A 17328-nucleotide genomic window follows, 5' to 3' on the forward strand; every position below is an offset into this window, starting at 1 on the left:
TGACCCACAGGAGTGTAGGCATGCGACAGGAAATCATGGGACCTTATAGTTGAGATAGGAAGGGGTGGGGGAACAATAGTTATGATCCAGTCCCAGCCAGGACTGTGGGCAGCAGACCAAGTGAACTGGGGCCAGGAAGCAGAACCCAAGCCTTGGCAATGTGCAAGCCAAGATCTGAGACACAGCTAGTGACTTTCACCTTGACAACCTGTCATTTCTTCCAGCATGTGTGAAAAGAGATGCAGGAATCATGGCACCCTTGCTTTTTATGCAGGTGCTCCAGAAGCAGGTCTTTCCAGAAGGTAACCAAAAAAGTGTTAACCTAGGACTCCCAACTGGCTATGCACGACGCCTGAAGGTCAAAACCGTTGGCTAGAAAACCACTGTGTGAAAAAAAGAACCCCCCCTCTCAAAAAACCCCAGCCTCCTATACCAGGTATGCCAATGGCTCTGGGCTTCCAGCCTTTCTAGACCCAAGACCCATTTTTAACTTCAGGTGGCAGCACAAAACCCCATGAGCTTCAGCACATACCAGGAAGTGGGCTTGGCATCTGTGTGCATGCAGCACGTAAATGCTGCTCTCAGCCCTGACCGCCCATCCTTCAAAACCCGAGGAGCAGGAGGAAAAAAATGACTCAAAAACCGTCTTTGTAATGACACGTTGGGAATTTTCCTGTTGTTATCATCTTCATTACAGAGATGTGTGTGTGGGGGGGGGGGATTCCCAAAACTGTCACCTGGCAGTGAAGGGACATCCTCCCCAAACTCCTCTCTCTGCAGAGCCTTCGCCTGCTTTGTGTGCATGCACACTAACAACACATTCCACAGTGGCAAAAAACGACAACTGTGTAAGGGCTCCCAAGTCAAGAGGTGGGCTCCTGCAATCCACCTAGCCATGGGCTGATAGCCACTGGATGTGTAAATGGAAGCAACACACTCCTCTCCCTTCCAAATTATCTCCAGAAAGATCACACGTGAAGTCAGGGAATCGTAATGTAGACTTGGTTTCCTTCCTTTCATTGGATGGAGGACATGTGAGGAGTCGGCATGCCCCAACTTTTTAAGGGCCACCTTTAAAAGACACAGATGCCCTGCAGCTCCCGTCCTTTTCTCAGACAAAGGTCTCCTTCCCTTCCCAGTTTAAGCTGTAGTTGTTCTGCACCACTGCCCACCCTCACAACTTGCAGGCAGCCGTCTTATTATGGCTTTAATAATATCGGCTCTGGTTAAGAAACATCGAGGGGTGTGTGCATGTGAGAAGCAACTGGAGAGGAAGGATCAAAACACAAAATGACCTGTGGCAAAATACCTAGGCTCCCTTCTCAGGATTACTGGCTTAGGCAGGGAGACAAAGAAGGTTTGAGTCAGAGGCAGACAAATCCTTGAACTTATTGGCCAAGTTCCTGGCAGGAGGCTACTTTGGGGTTATTTGGGGGGGGGGGGCAGGAGATAGTGGAGCCCAAAGGCCCTTGTGATACTGGCAGGACCCCAAGGGCAGCAGCCCCAGCTAGAATTCGCGCTATAAGAATGATCAGAACAGCTCACCACACATGCACTGTGAGTTCTGAACACAGCCAAGGAGCCAAAAATGGACTGGAAACCAGGATCTTCTGCAGGTTTTTAACAAGGCAACTGCATCAAAGGGTTGCTGAGCAAGCTACCATTAACCAGATGTGGGGTCAGGCAGGAGAGAAGTTCAGGGGGCACCACATCTATATCCTGCCTGAGAGCCCACATGGTGTAGTGGTTAAGAGTAGTGGACTCTAATCTGGAAAATGCCCTGCCTTAGAAGGGTCCTCGCCAAGCAGCCCTGGCAGAGTTACCTGTGGCTCTCCAGAGCAGTGGCCTGCCAGGAACCTTCCCAATGAGTTAAAGGGGCCAGTCCACCTACATCTGTGGCAACACCTTCAGGAAACAAGGCTACTTTGACGGATGGGAGAGAATTATGCTGATTGCGTGCCCCCTGCCCCATTTTAAGGGCAAGCATGTCTATGCCTAATTTGTGCACACAGGAGCTGACCATGCAACTCTGTGCCAGGCTCACATAGGCCCACCTGAGGCAAACCACTCAGTACATAGGACTGGGGAGACCCAAGTTCAAATTAGGGTTGCCAGGTTCCCCCTGTCCACTGACAGGGATGGGTGGTAGGGCTGCCAGTTCCAGGAGATTTGGGATTGGAGCCTGGGGAGGAGAGGGACCTCAATGGGACATCCAAAGCATTTTTGTCCTCTGGGTGAGCTGATCTCTGTAGTCTGGAGATGAGCTGTAATTCCAGAGGCTGGCATCCCTAGTTCCAAGGTGTACCTTGCCAGGGTGCCCAGTGGGTGACCTTGGGCCCATTTTCAGCCTCACCGGACACACACAAGGCTGTAAGGATACAATGTAGATAATCATGCAGTCTGCCTTGAGCTCCTCACAGCAAGGAGCAGGATACAAAATCAGACAGATTTCTTGAGTCAGTGGTGGTTTCTGGTGAGCAATAATTAAGGGGCGATCACCAAGGCAGATGTCCCAGGTGGAGCTGGGTGGGGAGGGGTCAACGGGGGCTAGAAAATATGGAAAAGAGGAGAATTCCAAGGCTGCAATGTTCACTTTCATTCTCAAACGGATGCAGCCGTCTGCCTTGATTTTCAATTTGGCCAACTAGGCAGTGGTGGAGCAATTGCTCAGGGTTAAGCGAAGATGCCTTACATGCAACAGGCCCCAAGCTCAGCGTCCAGGGAAGCTTTCTCTGCCAGCAGATTGCTGTCCAGTCAGACCGTTGCTAGAGTGGCCAGCTCTGGGTTGGGGAATTCCTGGGGATTTTGGGCTGGAGCAGTCATCCTCTCCAGGGGAATGGATCTCTGTGGCCTGGAAGATCAGTTGCACTTCTGGGAGATTTCCAGCCACCACCTTGAGAATGGCAATGCTGATGACTGCTATTCTGGGAGCTCAGCTCTGCCCAGATGGGTGCCCTCAAGCCCCAAATGTCGACAAGCCAAAGGGCCACATGGGCCAGCTCACGCATGTGGCAGAGGAGGTAGCTATAAGCAGGGAGGTGGGGGTATGGGGGTGGCCCCAAAGGGCAGGAAAAGAGCAGTCCCCGGGGAGTGCTCGCCCTCCCCTTCCAGAGGAACAGGGGTGGGGTGGGGCAGGAGAAAGGAGGCAATGGCCTAAAGGAAGAGGTACACTATACAAAACCTGCTTTCTCTCCTTGCTCATCCTAACCTTGGTTTGCTGTTCTCCTCAAACTGGCATGGCAGTCATCTAGGAAGAGGCAGGATTTAAAACACAAATTCACAACCCCTCCCCCCGAAAAACCCCTCCCCCAAGTCGAATCATTAAAAAACCCCTCAGTGTCCAACCCCAATTGTACAAAAAGAGAGCCTTCCCCCCTCTGAACCCTATAGAGGGGGAAGGTGTCATTTCCTTGCATCGACAGTCCCAAGATGCCCCTGGTCCACTGGGGGGCCGTGGTGGGCTGCCTGTGGGCAAGAGTTCCAGCTGACATCCCTGGCAACTATTATTGGTTGTCACCCGGCTGATACTGAGGCTCTGTGGCGGTAAAATAGTCTTCGAGAAAGGACTGGAGGTATTCAAAGGTGGGCCGCTCCTCGGGCTCCTTCTTCCAACACTGCACCATTAACTCGTGCAACGAGAGTGGGCAGTTCCCCGGGCACTGCATGCGGTACCCTCGCTCAACCTGCTCCAGCACCTCCCGGTTATTCATGCCTGCGGGAAAGAAACAGGGGGCCACGTTAGTCCCGAGGTGGATCAACCGGGGTGCATCAACCACAAAGGCCACCGGGAAAAGTCCTGCTGGGTTGATGGACTCACGCTGCTCCTAAACGGAGAGGGGGTCCTTGCCTGGGGTGGGGCAGGCATCAGCCACCCCTACAAGCTAGCAACTGAAACGATACCACTTAGCATGATGGATTGTGGACATGCTGATTAATAACCTAGACTCTGGTTGTTCTAGTCCTTCATTAGGAAAGTTATAGATCTATCTTGGTCTGTGACCGTATGAATGAATGAATGAATGAATGAATGAATGAATGAATGAATGAATGAATGGATGGATGGATGGATGGATGGATGGATGGATGGATGGATGGATGGATGGATGGATGGATGGATGGATGGATGGATGGATGGATGAATGAAATTATAAATGTACACAGAAGCACCTTGCCCGATTGCTAGCACATATCTGCAGCTAGTTTGCACTTGGTTTCCTAGCAGCTGGTCACTCTACCCTTTCCCTCTCCTGTAAAGTGTCTCTCCAAACCCCCTTGATTTTTCCATGAAGGCACAGCTGACTTATGGTGACCTCTGGTGGGGTTTTCAAGGCAAGAGGCATTCAGAGGTGGCCTGTCTCCACATCGTGACCCTGGGCTTCCTTGGAGGTCTCCCATCCCAATACTAGCCGGGGCCAACTTCGGTTATCGTCTGAGATCTGACGAGATCAGGTTAGCCGGGGCTATCCAGGTCAGGCTCAGAAGCCCTTCGGTTCTATCAAAATCTTGACTTGCTGTTCCCTCCACAGGCTGGTTGTTCTAGAATCCCACCCGTCCCTCCAAGAGATGTTAACTTAAAAAGATTTCCTTTTCTTTTCTAAAGAGCCATGCTGAACCACAGGTTGCAAATCCCTGGTTTGAACCAAGACAGGGGAGGCCTGGCTCACTCAGCCGGAAACTTTCCTGAGTGACTCTGGGCCTCTTTTTCAGATCTCTCCACAGGGTTAAACCTCTCCACAGGGTTGCTGCAAAGAAGAAGAAAAACTAGTTTTCTGAACCCCACTTTTCTCTACCTGAAGGAGTCTCAAAGAAGCTTACAGTCACCCTTCTTCCTCTCCCCAGAACAGATCCTGTGAGGTAGGCGAGGCTGAGAGAGCTCTGAGAGAACAGTGACTGGCTCAAGGTCATCAGCTGGCTGCATGTAGAGGAGTACTGGGGAATCAAATCTGGTTCCCCAGATTAGAGGTGTATACATGTAATCAGGTGGGAAGTCCTCATACCAGTGTCTCCCTAGTACAAACTAATCAAATATACAGTAGTAGCAGAATAAAATGGCTTAGCGTTGTGCCCCCTGGTGCCAAAGCTACAGCTCCTTGTATCCAGTTCCTTCTCCCCCTTATCAGCTTTTCCTTAAGTTCAGAGCTAGTTTGGATTTTTCTCCACTACTGCATCAAGAGGTGCTTCAGAAGAGCCCAGCAGGTATTCCCTCTGCCCTAGCAGGGAGCAACAATTTCGAAACAGCAGCCAACATCATGGAAATACCACCACCACCACCACCACCACCACCACCACCACCACCACATTCTGTGGCTGGAACCTGTCCCCATGTCAGTCAATTTGGGATTGGTTCCCCCTGCCTCCAAGTCAGACATTTTGTTGTGTTGCTCGATACCTATTCCCAGAACTCCCCCAAGAGCCCAAAGGTTCAACACAGCTGGGGTCCCTATCTTGATGGGTTATGTCCCGTGATAATCAGCAGAAGAGAGGTGCCCTACTTCCACTTCCCTCCTCATTCATCGCATGTGTATTATCCCATTCTTCCTCCAAGGAACGAAGGCACACAAGTCTCGCCTCCCCTTATCCTCACAATGTTTGCTGAAGACAGCGCTGTAGCCAGGGTGAGACCAGTGGCTGTACTGCTAAAGTTGCCAACTTCAGGTTGGGAAAAACCTGGAAACCTTTAGGGGTGGAGCCTGCAGAGGGCAGGATTAGCGGAAGGGTGGGACTTCAATGGGGTTTAATGCCATAAAGTCCACCTTCTAAATGGCCATTTCCTCCAGGGGAACCAATCCCTGTTGCCTTGAGATGTACTACCCCCATGACCCTGCATTAAGATTTCTAGGCTCCACTGGGGGGGGGGGGGAGATGACTGTTAAGCCTATATGTCTGCAGTGGGGATAGACCCATTTTCCTTGTCTGATTGATGCCCAGGAAAATGGACGTGGTCATCGCCAGTGGAGATCTCTTCTACCTTCTTTTATGAGGTAATAAACCTGGTTCTGGGCACAGATATGTTTGTTTACTGATGTTAAGTTTGGGGTTTGTAAAATGTATTCTTTTAAATCAACAGTTACAAAATAGTACGCAGCAATATCCTGAGAAGGAAAGGACCACTGCTAAGGGCCAAAGTAGACAGGGCAGCCTTCTTCTGGCCACCATGGGCCTGATTAGTATGATTGGAAGGGGGAAACACTGTCTTTCTTTGCTTAGGCCAAGGGCTCCCTGGAAAAGACATTGGCCACCCACTGCCACCCCTGAGAATGACCCACTGAGAAGACACCCTTCTAGTGCAGTACTAGTACAACAACCAAGTGACAGGGTAGGAACCCTAGGATATCTTACAAATGATCCACTAGCACCACCAGCAACTGTGTAGTCTAGCATGTGGGAAAGAGATAAAGAGGAATATCCCAGAGAAATAAGCAAAGCCAAAAATGTCTTTATAAAAAAAATCTTTATAAAAGAGAAGGGGGGGAGGTGTTTGAATTTCAAAAGGGGGTGGGAAAAGCCATTTATTAATCACATGGCATGTGTAATGTAGCCAGGAGACCTGAGGACTGTCTGACAGCCAGGCAAGGGATTTTCAGAGGTGCTTTGCTATTTCCTGTCTCTGCATCATGACTCCTAGTGTTCCTCGGAGGAATTCTGTCCAGATCCTTGGAGGCTCCCCATCCATATACTAGCCGGGGTCGGCCCTGCTTAGTTTCCCTGCAACTTAGCCAAGTGCCAAACGGCTCACCCCTCAATGACTATTTTGACACTTGAAAAAGCATGTGCACAGGGCAGAGGGGAACCTCTGTAGAATGGTGCCATGGTCTTTGTGGCAGCCTTATGACCCTGTCACATCTACTTTGGCCCTAAGTTAGGTACAGCCTATGCTTTCCATCTTGACTTGGACAAAAGACAACACTTCTCAAAGGGAGGAATGGCCCCAGGGGAGGGCACTACCACCAAGATGGCTTTACCTGGGTATGGTACCCGGCCCTTGGTCACAAGCTCAGTCAGGAGGATGCCAAAGGACCACACGTCTGACTTGATGGTGAACTTGCCATAAAGAGCTGCTTCAGGGGCTGTCCACTTGATTGGAAATTTGGCACCTGCCAGGAAGGAGACAGGGGAGATGTTGAGAATGCAGGAAAAGAAGCGTGCCTAGGGGATCACACGTTAGTCCACTGACCTGCTCGCCCACCATTGGGGAGTTCAGAGCAGACATCTGAAAGCAGCCCCATCCCACCTGTAAAATCTGCAAACTTTCTTAAGTCTTCAGAGCAGTGTCTGGTGAATGTGCCATCAGCCTGTCAGATACGAACCTCTTCAGTAAGACCTCTTCAGTAAGACAGAAATAAGAAACCCTCTTCAAGGTTTCTTATTTCTGTCCTTATCTGTCCTTATCTTATAACTCTCTCAATATTGGAAAAAATCTTTATGGTAACAACTTCTTTACAAAGTTCTATCCGTCTTATTTTATTTATTTATTTATTTATTTATTTATTTATTTATTTATTTATTTATTTATTTATTTATTTATTTATTTATTTATTTATTTATTTATTTATTTATTTATTTATCATACTTCTATACCGCCCTCCCCGGAGGCTCAGGGCGGTTTACATTATAACAAAGAACCTTACATAAAATAGTCTGTAGAACATGTACATCAAAACCAACAATTGCAACCAAACACAACACAGTATAACAGTAAACAGTCGTGATACAAACAGGTCCAGGGCTTGTTGATGGGATTCTGAGGGGGGTGGCTTATTGATTGAATTCTGAGGGGGGGTGGGGGGGAGCAGGCGCCCTTGGTCGCTGTAGATTACGTCTGGTCTCGGCCAAATGCCTGATGGAGGAGCTCCTTTTTGCAGACCCTGCGGAACTGTTTAAGCTCCATCAGGGCCCTGATCTCCTCTGGGAGCTCGTTCCACCAGGTAGGGGCCAGAACAGAGAATGCTCTGGCCCTGGTCGAGACCAGATGGACTTCTTTAGGGCCAAGGATCCTTAGCTGATTGGAGGCAGTAGAGCGTAGAGCTCTTTTGGGGGCATAGGCGGGGAGGCGGTCCCTCAGGTACACTGGGCCCTGACCTTGGCCTTTGCTTGTGCTGCTTGGGGCCCACTGAGGAGACACAGAAAGCAAGTGTAGCACCTGCCTAATTCCTGGCTCCACCCAAGAATTACAATACAAGAATGGCAAGGCCAAGGGACTATCTGCTAGTGCCTGTCTTTTGGGAAAAGCTATCTACGTGGCTTTGTAGATCTTTCCCTTGAAAGGGTCCCCCTGGCCCCTGGCAGGTAATAGGGGTGTGGGGGGGGAGGGTTGCAGGATCCAGGTTGGGAAACTCCTGGGGATTTGGGGATGGAGCCCAGGGAAGATAGGGACCTCGGTGGGGTAAACTGCTATGGAGCCCACTCTTCAAAATATCCATTTTCTCCAGAGGAACTGTCCTCTGTAGTCTGGAGAGGAGCTCTAATTTGGGGGATCCTCAGGTCCTATCTGGAGGCTGGCATTCCTAGATTCTTGCTCTTTCTCTGGGTTACTTTTCGACCACATCTAAGCCAAATCAAAAATCCCATCATCTTAAATCAGGCAAATTATGGATGCCTGAATTGATTCAAGCTTGATTTGGCAGATTGTACATTGACAGCTGCAGCCTGGAAAGTGGGCCAAAGAGTCTCAAAACAGCTGATCTATTTAGGGACTCTATAAATGCCTCCCCCTTCCACCCAGAGCCTTCCCAGACAGTGGGGGCTCAGTCTCCACTGCCTAGAAGGGTCTTGGGGGGGGGGAGGAGCTGCAACACCTGATCCCTGACCCTTTAAGAACTGTCTGCCAGCTGGAATTGGGTGGGCTGGACCTGTTGCTAGTGCTCCCCAACTTCTAAAATGTTGGCTGCCACCTCACATTGGGCAGGGGAGGCACAGGGAACTCCTGATCCTTAAGGAACCAGCTGGCAGCTGGGATGGGGGAGGGAGGTGTGAGGTTGACATTAGGCATGTACTTTTCTGATTTGGCCAAATCAATTTGGCTGAATCTGAGCCAGTGATCAGTGATTCAGATGTTTGGATTGGGCTGAACTGATTCATCTGAATCCCAAAAATACTGATTTTTTTTTCTCTATGCAAAGTTTGTAAGCCACTGGCAAAGTGAGAAGCCTGATTTTGAACAACAAACCAAGGGGAGCTCAAAACCTCCTCTTGCTTCCTTGCATAGGCCTGAGGCAATCTGAAGGCACAAGAGTCAGCAATTTAATTTTTGTAGATGAAACCGGATGCACAATCTGCCTCTCATCAGTTCAAGCCTTCAGCACCCTCATCTGATTCCACTAGGCTTGCCAGATTCATGAGTGCTGCCAGCAGGGGATTGGGAGGGGGGGCACTTTCTGGGAGTCTTCTCTCTTTCTCTCACACAGACACCAAGTGTGTGCGTGGAAGAGAGAGAGAGAGAGAGAGAGATCAAATCCCAAAGTAAACAGCAGAGTAGGGCGATCTCAAAATAAATTGTGCTCATCTGAAGAATCTTCCCTCCTTCCCTCTGGAGAACTGTGAACGCACATGAAAGTTTATATCTGAAATAAAAAGGTGTTGGTCTTAAAGGAGCCATGGACAGGACTCTGACCTTGTTCTCTCTCACTTGCATGCACTCTCTTTCTTTCCCTTTCCCTCCAACGGAGGAGGAGGAAGGGGGGGGGGAAGAGACCTCAGCCAATGAAGGGAGGGCAGCTTGGCTTTATATATCTCCTGCGTGAAATCAGTGCATTAGCAGCAGCCCAGAGAAGAAAGCACAGTGAGTGATTGAGGGAGCTAGATAAAAGCAAGCCTGGGTTGTTTTTGGGGGGGGGGGGAAGGAGGGGAATATCCCCCAGTGTCTTAAAGCCCGGAGCCAGGGGGAGACATGTGGAACCGGATGCTCCCCAAGCGAGGAATGGCAGCTCTAGATTCCGCCCCTTCAGCACCACAAATCACAGCTGCCTCTTCAGGCCCACGTGGTTAATGCCCACTTGGTTAGTGCCTGGCAGCTTACCTTGGCGTGCTGTGTATTCGTTGTCCTCGATGAGTCGGGCCAGCCCAAAGTCAGCTATCTTACACACCAAATTGTCTCCCACCAGGATGTTTGCTGCCCGCAGGTCTCGATGGATGTAATTCATCCGTTCGATGTAGGCCATTCCAGCTGCAATCTGAGCAGGACAAGAAAAGACAGTGATCCCATGGATAAGGCATCTGCACCCTTCTCAACTGTCCAGGGGTTCACCCTGTCTATTACCGCTCTTTCCTACGTGAATTCCCACCCAAACTCCCCCTGGCATGGCAAGACAGAAGGAGGTCCAAGGAAACCCTTCTCCTACAGCTGGCACCTTGAATAAAACTGTGTTGGATCGACCTTTCTCTCCCTGGCAGTGAGAGCCTTTCCAGAAAGTTAACCGATTAACTAACTACGTGTAGCTGAATTTGCTTGAGTAAATCTGGTACTTAAACAAACAACCCCAACCCCCCCCCCCCCCCCCCGTTCTGAGTCTCTCCAGGAAGGGGGGAAATCTCTTTAAATGTCGTAGCAAACAACATTATATGCACGTTTATGCATCTGATGACACGAGTGCCAACTCATGAAAATTTAAGATGGAATAAATGTTTGTGTTGACCACGGTGGGGGCATGAACACGTGAAGCCAACTTCTACTCAACCAGGCCGCTGGTCCATCAAAGCCAGGGCTCCCCACTCAAACTGGCAGCACCTCTTAGGGGTCTCAGGTCGAGCCCTCCCACATTACCTGCTACTGGATCCTTCAACTGGAGATGCCTGGATTAAAAGGGGAACCTTGTGCATGCCAAGCAGATGTTCTGCCACTGAGCCACCTTCCCGCCCTGGGCATTTCCGAATGCCTCCCTGAGCCACATGGGAGGGCGGCATATAAATAAAATAAATGATGCTAAATAATACCAATAAATAATAATAAATAGTATTGCCATTCAATTCTATTCCTCCTCCTGATCTCACTCTCCAGACGGCATGGCTGTTTGCCACTTGAGATGCCAAATAACAAGAATAATGACTTTATAGCATGGCTTGGGCATAGTGTCGCCAGGAGATCCGAGGATTGTCTGTCAGCCAGGCAAGGGACGTTCGGAGGTGGTTTGCCATCTCCTGCCCCCGTGACCACTTCAGGCTTACCTGGGCTGCCATATCCACCAGCTGCGGTAGCTTCAGGAAGCGTCCATCCCCGTCTTTTAAAAAATCCAACAAACTCCCTGTGAAGGGGAGGGAAAGGAGGTCAGCTGCCGGTAGGAAGCCTTCCCCAATTGCTTCTTCTCACGCCATCCCTGGATTCTGCCCCTCGCTAGTTGCTGAGAGGTAACCTGTGTGGAAGGGAACCAACCCAAGCAACTGGGAGGGCCTCAAGAGCACCTGCCCCCCAACACTGCTTAGCTCCCACCCCTTCTCATTCTGAAAGCACAGAATTCTCCACTAGCCACTAGGCTGAGTGCCCTAATGTGGCCTGGGCCAGCGTGGTGTGGGGGTTAAAGAGTGGTGGACTCTGAGGACAGGGTTTGATTCCCCACTCTGCCACATGCAGCCAGCTGGATGACCTTGGGCCAATCACAGTTCTCTTAGAGTTTCTTGCAGGGAAGCTCTCTCAGCCCCACCAACCTCACTCACAGGGTGCCTATCGTGGGGAGAGGAAGGGAAAGACGCTTGTAAGCTGCTTTGGGACTCCTTTGGGTAGTGAAAAGCTCTTCTTCTAATGTGCGGACTGTGTCTCACATAAATGGCTGCTCAAAAATGTTTAAGAGGTCTGAGTTCCCTCGTATCAGATTTCCTTGCTCTGAGGTCTCCAGAAGGTAAACCATGGCAGGGGCAGGCTGCATTTGGTTCTTACTTGCAAGGAATTGCCGCCAAGTGGGCTATGGGATGCCCAGACAATAATTTCCGAAGCCATGGGGGCAGGTGTCGTTTTGAACCACTTTCACTTTCAAGCCGCCCCCACTGCAAGAGACATTGGCCAATCAATGCAGTGTGGTGTAACAATAAACCCGGACTGGGGAGATGGGGGTTCAGACAGCCCTCCTCCCAGCCCTGATGTTATTGGGCAGCCTTGGCTATCGTGCTTTTGCCTGAATTCTGACCTACCTCATAGGGTTGTTGGCAAAGAGGTGTACCATGTACTCATGGGAATTGTAGTCCATGGACATCTGGAAAGTCACAGTTTGGCCATCCCTGATGTATACCATTCCTGAGGATGGGCAGGATTAAAAAAAAAAAGGCCTATTCTTCCATCATAGAGGGAAAGCCCTCTGATATATAGAATTGCAGGAGCAGAGATCCCATCAAGTGTGCAGACAGGGGCAATATAAGGAGGTCCCTAGCTTTATCTGGGCTATGCCTAATCCAGACATATCTTTGCACCCCCCCCCTGCACACTCCCTGCCTGCCTGCCTCTTGCAAGCCCTGAGGCTCCTATCTGCCTGAGCGGCAAGGCTCTCGAACTCAGCCCTCATTTTGGACCTTGGCTCATGAACTCGGTGACAATATAGATGGGTTCCTCAGACACCACGGCGTACAGCTGCACCAGCTTGTCATGCCTCAGGCGCTTCATGATCTGGGCCTCTTCCAGGAAGGCTTCCGGAGACATGGTCCCTGGCTTCAGGGTCTTCACGGCCACTTTGGTGGTCCCGTTCCACGTGCCTAAGCAAGCAAAAGGGGTGGGGGGTCAGGGCCACAGAAAGAACAGCGCTCCCTGCACATCCCCCTCCCCTCCCCGTACCCAAGTGGAAATGGGGATGGATGGGGAAAGGCCATGACCAGATCGGAATGGTGCCCATGACAATATGATATGAATGGGGAGAAAACGGGCAAGGGTGAGATGAATCTTCCAGAATAAAGACCCTAAGGATGAAGGGCCGGCCTTCCCCATCCTTCCAGCCAAAGAGAATAATTTTGCCCTGCACCTCCCACGATCCCTTCTTAGAGTAAGAACCCCAGAGGGGCCCTGCTTGATCTGGCAAGTGGTCCGCCTAGGCCAGTATCCTGCCTCAAAGAGCAAACAGTGCAGAGAGGCCAAGGCCCTCCCCCGGGGCTGGCTCTTCCCTTCAGTGTTCAGAGGCTGAGTGCTGCTCCACAGAGAAGTCTGCTGGAGGCAAGAAGCCGCTGAGGGATCATTTCCTTCGTAAAACTGTCTAACCTCCAGCCGGATCTCTTTCCATTGGCATGAGCCACGGAAATAAGCACTCTCCTTCCCTCTCTGAGACCTGCTTGAGTTTTGTCTCTTTTGTAAAGCACCGGAACAATGCTGTGCAGAAACTACCCCCCCCCAAAAAAAAGTTGGCTATCCCTTGAACAGATACTTGATGTGCAAAGAGCCAACAAGTATCTGAATGCATTTTATCGTGCAGCCAGGAACCTTTACAAAGAATCAACAAGTACAACTTTGCAAGGGCTTGGAGCTACTGAAGACTACAAGCTGCTAGCTGTTTTTCCTTTCAGGTTGAGATGGGCATTGTCAAGAGGCAGGGCTTTCTCAGTGGTAGCACCTTGCCATGTGCCCAGGAGCAAGTCTGATGAATTTTCAGTGCCAGACAGTACACCGGACTGTAAAAATAAAACCTATGTTTTCTCGCTGTCAATGCATGCGTGTGTCTAGATCTGCACCCTGAGGTTTTGTTTCAAGCATCTGAAAAAGCTTCTGCTACAGAAAATTCTGTTCCACTTTTAAGGAGCTACAAAGCTGCCTTGATAGTTTCTGTGTTTTTATTGCAACTTTATGCTGATGCTCTGTGTGAAGTTTTGCTTTTATTGGCTTACGAGCTACTCTTTCCACTCCTAAAGAGTATCACTCCACTTTAGCATCCAAGAAAATATGGGCTACAGCTGCATCTGAAGAGAGTGATGCTTTTATTTGATGGACATTTTCTGGGTAGCTTGTTTTAATGTTTTAGATAGTTTTAATGTTGATGTTTGCAATTGTGCTATTTGTCAGAGTTTAACAGCCTCTGGCTACAGACAGTAAGCACTGGGCAGCCCCTGCGGTGGTAAAGAGCATTGGCCTCTAATCTGGAGAACCAGGTTTGATTCCCTGCTCCTCTTCCATATGCAGCCAGCTGGGAGACCTTGGGCCAGCACAGATCTCTCTCAGCCCCACCTACCTCACAGGGCATCTGTTGTATGGAGAGGAAGGGAAAGGTGTTTGTAAGCTTCCTTGGGACTCCCTTGGGCAGTGAAAAGTGGGGTATAAAACCCCAGTTATTCTCTTCTTTATTGTACTATTGGTTATGACACTTTTTGGCTTTTCAGTTTACCACCAACCAGTTATTAAGAAAAGTGGCCCTTGTCTGGCTTCTTTTAGCCTCACTGCTGATTCATGGCCAGGCACTGTTCTGGTAGGACTATCGCTGGGTGCCTTGGGAACTGATAGCTTGAGAGGGTGGCCTTTGTGTGCATTGCAGAAAAGAGAAGGGAGACATTGCCAGGGATCAAGTTTCTGTTAAAGGAACTGGATTAAAAGCTGGAAACTCTATTACTAGGGCTGCTAGCTCAAGGTTGAGAATTACCAGGAGAATTCAGGGGTGCTGCTGGGAGTGGGTTTTGGAGCATGGGAGGGACCTCAGTGGAGTATGATGCTCCAGAGACTACCCTTGAAAGCAGCCAACTGATCTTTGTCTCCTGGAAATGAGCTGGAAAACCAGGAGATTCCCAAGCCCCACTTAGAGGCTGGTATCCCCACCTACAACACAGCAGTGCCCAGGCTTGCCAGGACAGTTTTTGCCAGCTGCAAAGGTAGTGGGGGGATGTGGCTCATACAAGCCCTGCTTAGGAGGATCGGGGGAGAGACTGTCCTACACCACAAGGAGCTATAAGCATGCTAGAACACAACACTCAGCTACACTTCCAGACGGGAGGGAGAAGGAAGCCTGCAGTCCTTGAAGAGGAGGAGGCAGTGCAATGGCTTAGACTAGGGGCAAGCTAGATAGACAGATTGCTTCGCTGATCTTTGCATCAGAAAGGGACTCAGGACTCTATCTCTGTGTGTGCAGGACATTTATAGTCTATTTCCTGTACGTGGTCTTGCTGTCTCTGCACTGTTTTCTGCCCCTGGCATGCCATTTTTTCCCTTTGTGGCATCTGCATTCTGAATCCTGCTGTAGATTGGCTTAATTCTGGTCCCCGCCCAGTGTTCTATTAAACGTCTCATCCAACTGATGAAATTGACTTGGTTGGTTTAATTTGTCTTGAGTCGGCAGTGAGAAAGGGGGACTATGAACATAGGAAAACAATGAGATAAATAAAATGTGGATGCAAGTGGCACCCCCATGTGACCAAAATTCAGCCGGGTCCATGTGGGTAAGGAACAGTTAGCCTCCCTATACCCACATAGTTTTGTAAAGCAACCCCACCATCCCTTCTCTTTACATTCAACCAAGGGCATTCATCTTTTCCACCCCCTTAAAGGGGCTGTAACAGCACAATGAGACCACTTTCGGTTTGCAAAATGTTGCAGGGGTGGAAGGGTGAAACCTCCGCTACCCTCCCTGCCAAGCGCCAATTCAAATCAGGGCCCCCAGCAGCTGCAGCTTCCAAATCATAAAGAGGAGGCCAGCCTCTTGTTTCCTTCAGTATTTCTTTTGTTCCTGCTAGTCTTAATAAGGGCTCCAGAAGTTACACAGGATGCTGAAGGCCTATATATATATATATCTAGACCATCAGTAATCCATTTTAACTCCAACCCCTGCACTGAGTGCTTTATCCCACCTCTTTCAATGCTAGCTGGACTAGAAATGTGCTTTTCTTTTTAAATGATTAGTCCTTATCTTGAGACATCACCTGACAAATGTACCCCCACATTTTGTATTGCATGGAACAGGCACAGCCTTATGCAGTGCAAAGAACGCACAGAGTCCTCTTAAGAGCTGCAGGGAAGTAAACCAAGAAAAGCTTTTGGCTCCCCTTGGCCAGCTCTGCCAAGAGTCACTCAGAACCTGTCCAAGGATTTAGCCAGAAGTCTTTCCTGGCCTTTCCACCTAAGATCCTTTCAGCAAAGCGTTCACTCCAGGTCTGTTAATGCACTGTGGTGATCTTTCCTGCTCCAAGAGGTCTAACCTCCAGCCTCCTTAAAGAAGCTGGTGGATCCTAAAACATGCCCACCACTATGAGGATACGTTCAGGAGGGCAGCCATATTGACCTGAAGTATCAGAACAAAATTTGTCCAGTGACTCCTTTAAGGCCACACAAGTTTTATTCAAGCTATGGGCTTTTGTATCTGATGAAGAATGCAGGCACACAAAAGCTTAGACCTTGAATAAAACTTGGTTGGTCTTAAAGGTACCATGGGAATTAAACTTTGTTTTCCTCCAGTATGAGGCGAGCCCCGTAGCCTTCCCCTTGTTGTGTGCTGGCTGAAAGCCCGATGTATACCCCACCTTACCCATCCACACATCTCCGAAACATCCCATGCCAAGCTTCTTTTCCAAGTAGATGGACTCGCGCACGATTTCCCACGCGTCTTTGGCCAGTCCCATTGTCTGAGGTTTCATATTGGGGCAGACCTTGGTTAGTAGATGGCAGAGACCATCATTGAACTCTGTAAAGGGTGGGGTGGGTGCAGGATGAATGGGGGAGAGGGTAAGGTGGAAAATGGAATGAATGAGGAGTTTCACATGCACCTGTGCCATGGCTGGAGCCCAGGAGGAAAACAAGGAGGAGGAGGAGGAGGAGGATGCAGGCTCACATTTGCCAGAATGCAATATCTGTTTTGACCACCAGATGGACCCCTTGGCTTGTAGTTAGTATAGCGTGGCAACCTTTTAGTCTCCCCACATACAAAAAATATTTTTCAAACCACTACTGTTTTGTCTTAGGTAGACATTCCAGTTTGGGGGTGCTTTCCCTGTAGCTGCATTTCCCAAAATGGCAGATATGGTTCTTGTGAGATTTTAAATTGACATAGGATGCTCATCTTGGTGTCAAATTCTTATTCTTAAATGAAGTCTAAAATTTGCTATGCAACGTTTTAACAATTCTTTTGACTCTTGCAAATAAGAGAACCAAGTAGTCCAGCCACCCTGCACTGGCCAAATTCTAAAAGGGTGTCATATAGAGTAGTGGTCCCCAACCACTGGGCTGCGGCCCGGTGCCGGACCGCGAAGGCCCTGGCACCGGGCTGCGGCTCCCTTTCCCCACCCCCCCGCAGTAAAAAATTTCCCAGGCCGCAAGCTTGCACCCCGGGAAGCTTCTTACTGTGGGAGGGGGGAGAGGGAAGCAGGGCCGTACACGCACATTGTGCATGCGCGATTCGGCCGCGCATGGCACATGCACGCATATGCGGCCGGGCAATCGCCCTCCCTGCT

At 49.7% G+C, this 17328-nt stretch overlaps 1 protein-coding gene across 3 annotated transcripts in view; it reads right to left on the minus strand.

The window, feature by feature from the left end:
* Positions 1 to 1194: 1194 nt before the first annotated feature.
* FGR (FGR proto-oncogene, Src family tyrosine kinase) overlaps positions 1195 to 17328 on the minus strand; it is a 74985-nt gene continuing 58851 nt past the window's right edge. For 2 of the 3 annotated variants that reach the window (XM_077337765.1, XM_077337763.1), the window contains 5 exons: positions 12493 to 12672; positions 11161 to 11237; positions 10016 to 10169; positions 6963 to 7094; positions 1195 to 3712 (listed from right to left, as the gene is read on the minus strand). In XM_077337765.1, the coding sequence (XP_077193880.1) occupies positions 3504 to 3712; positions 6963 to 7094; positions 10016 to 10169; positions 11161 to 11237; positions 12493 to 12672 (752 nt within the window). In that variant the 3' untranslated portion in view covers positions 1195 to 3503. Of the gene's footprint in view, positions 3713 to 6962; positions 7095 to 10015; positions 10170 to 11160; positions 11238 to 12492; positions 12673 to 16406; positions 16563 to 17328 lie in introns of all 3 variants that reach the window. The other variant, XM_077337764.1, reaches the window with a different exon arrangement.

This window comes from Paroedura picta, chromosome 5, assembly GCF_049243985.1.
Source record: "Paroedura picta isolate Pp20150507F chromosome 5, Ppicta_v3.0, whole genome shotgun sequence".
Taxonomy (NCBI): Eukaryota; Metazoa; Chordata; class Lepidosauria; order Squamata; family Gekkonidae; genus Paroedura; species Paroedura picta.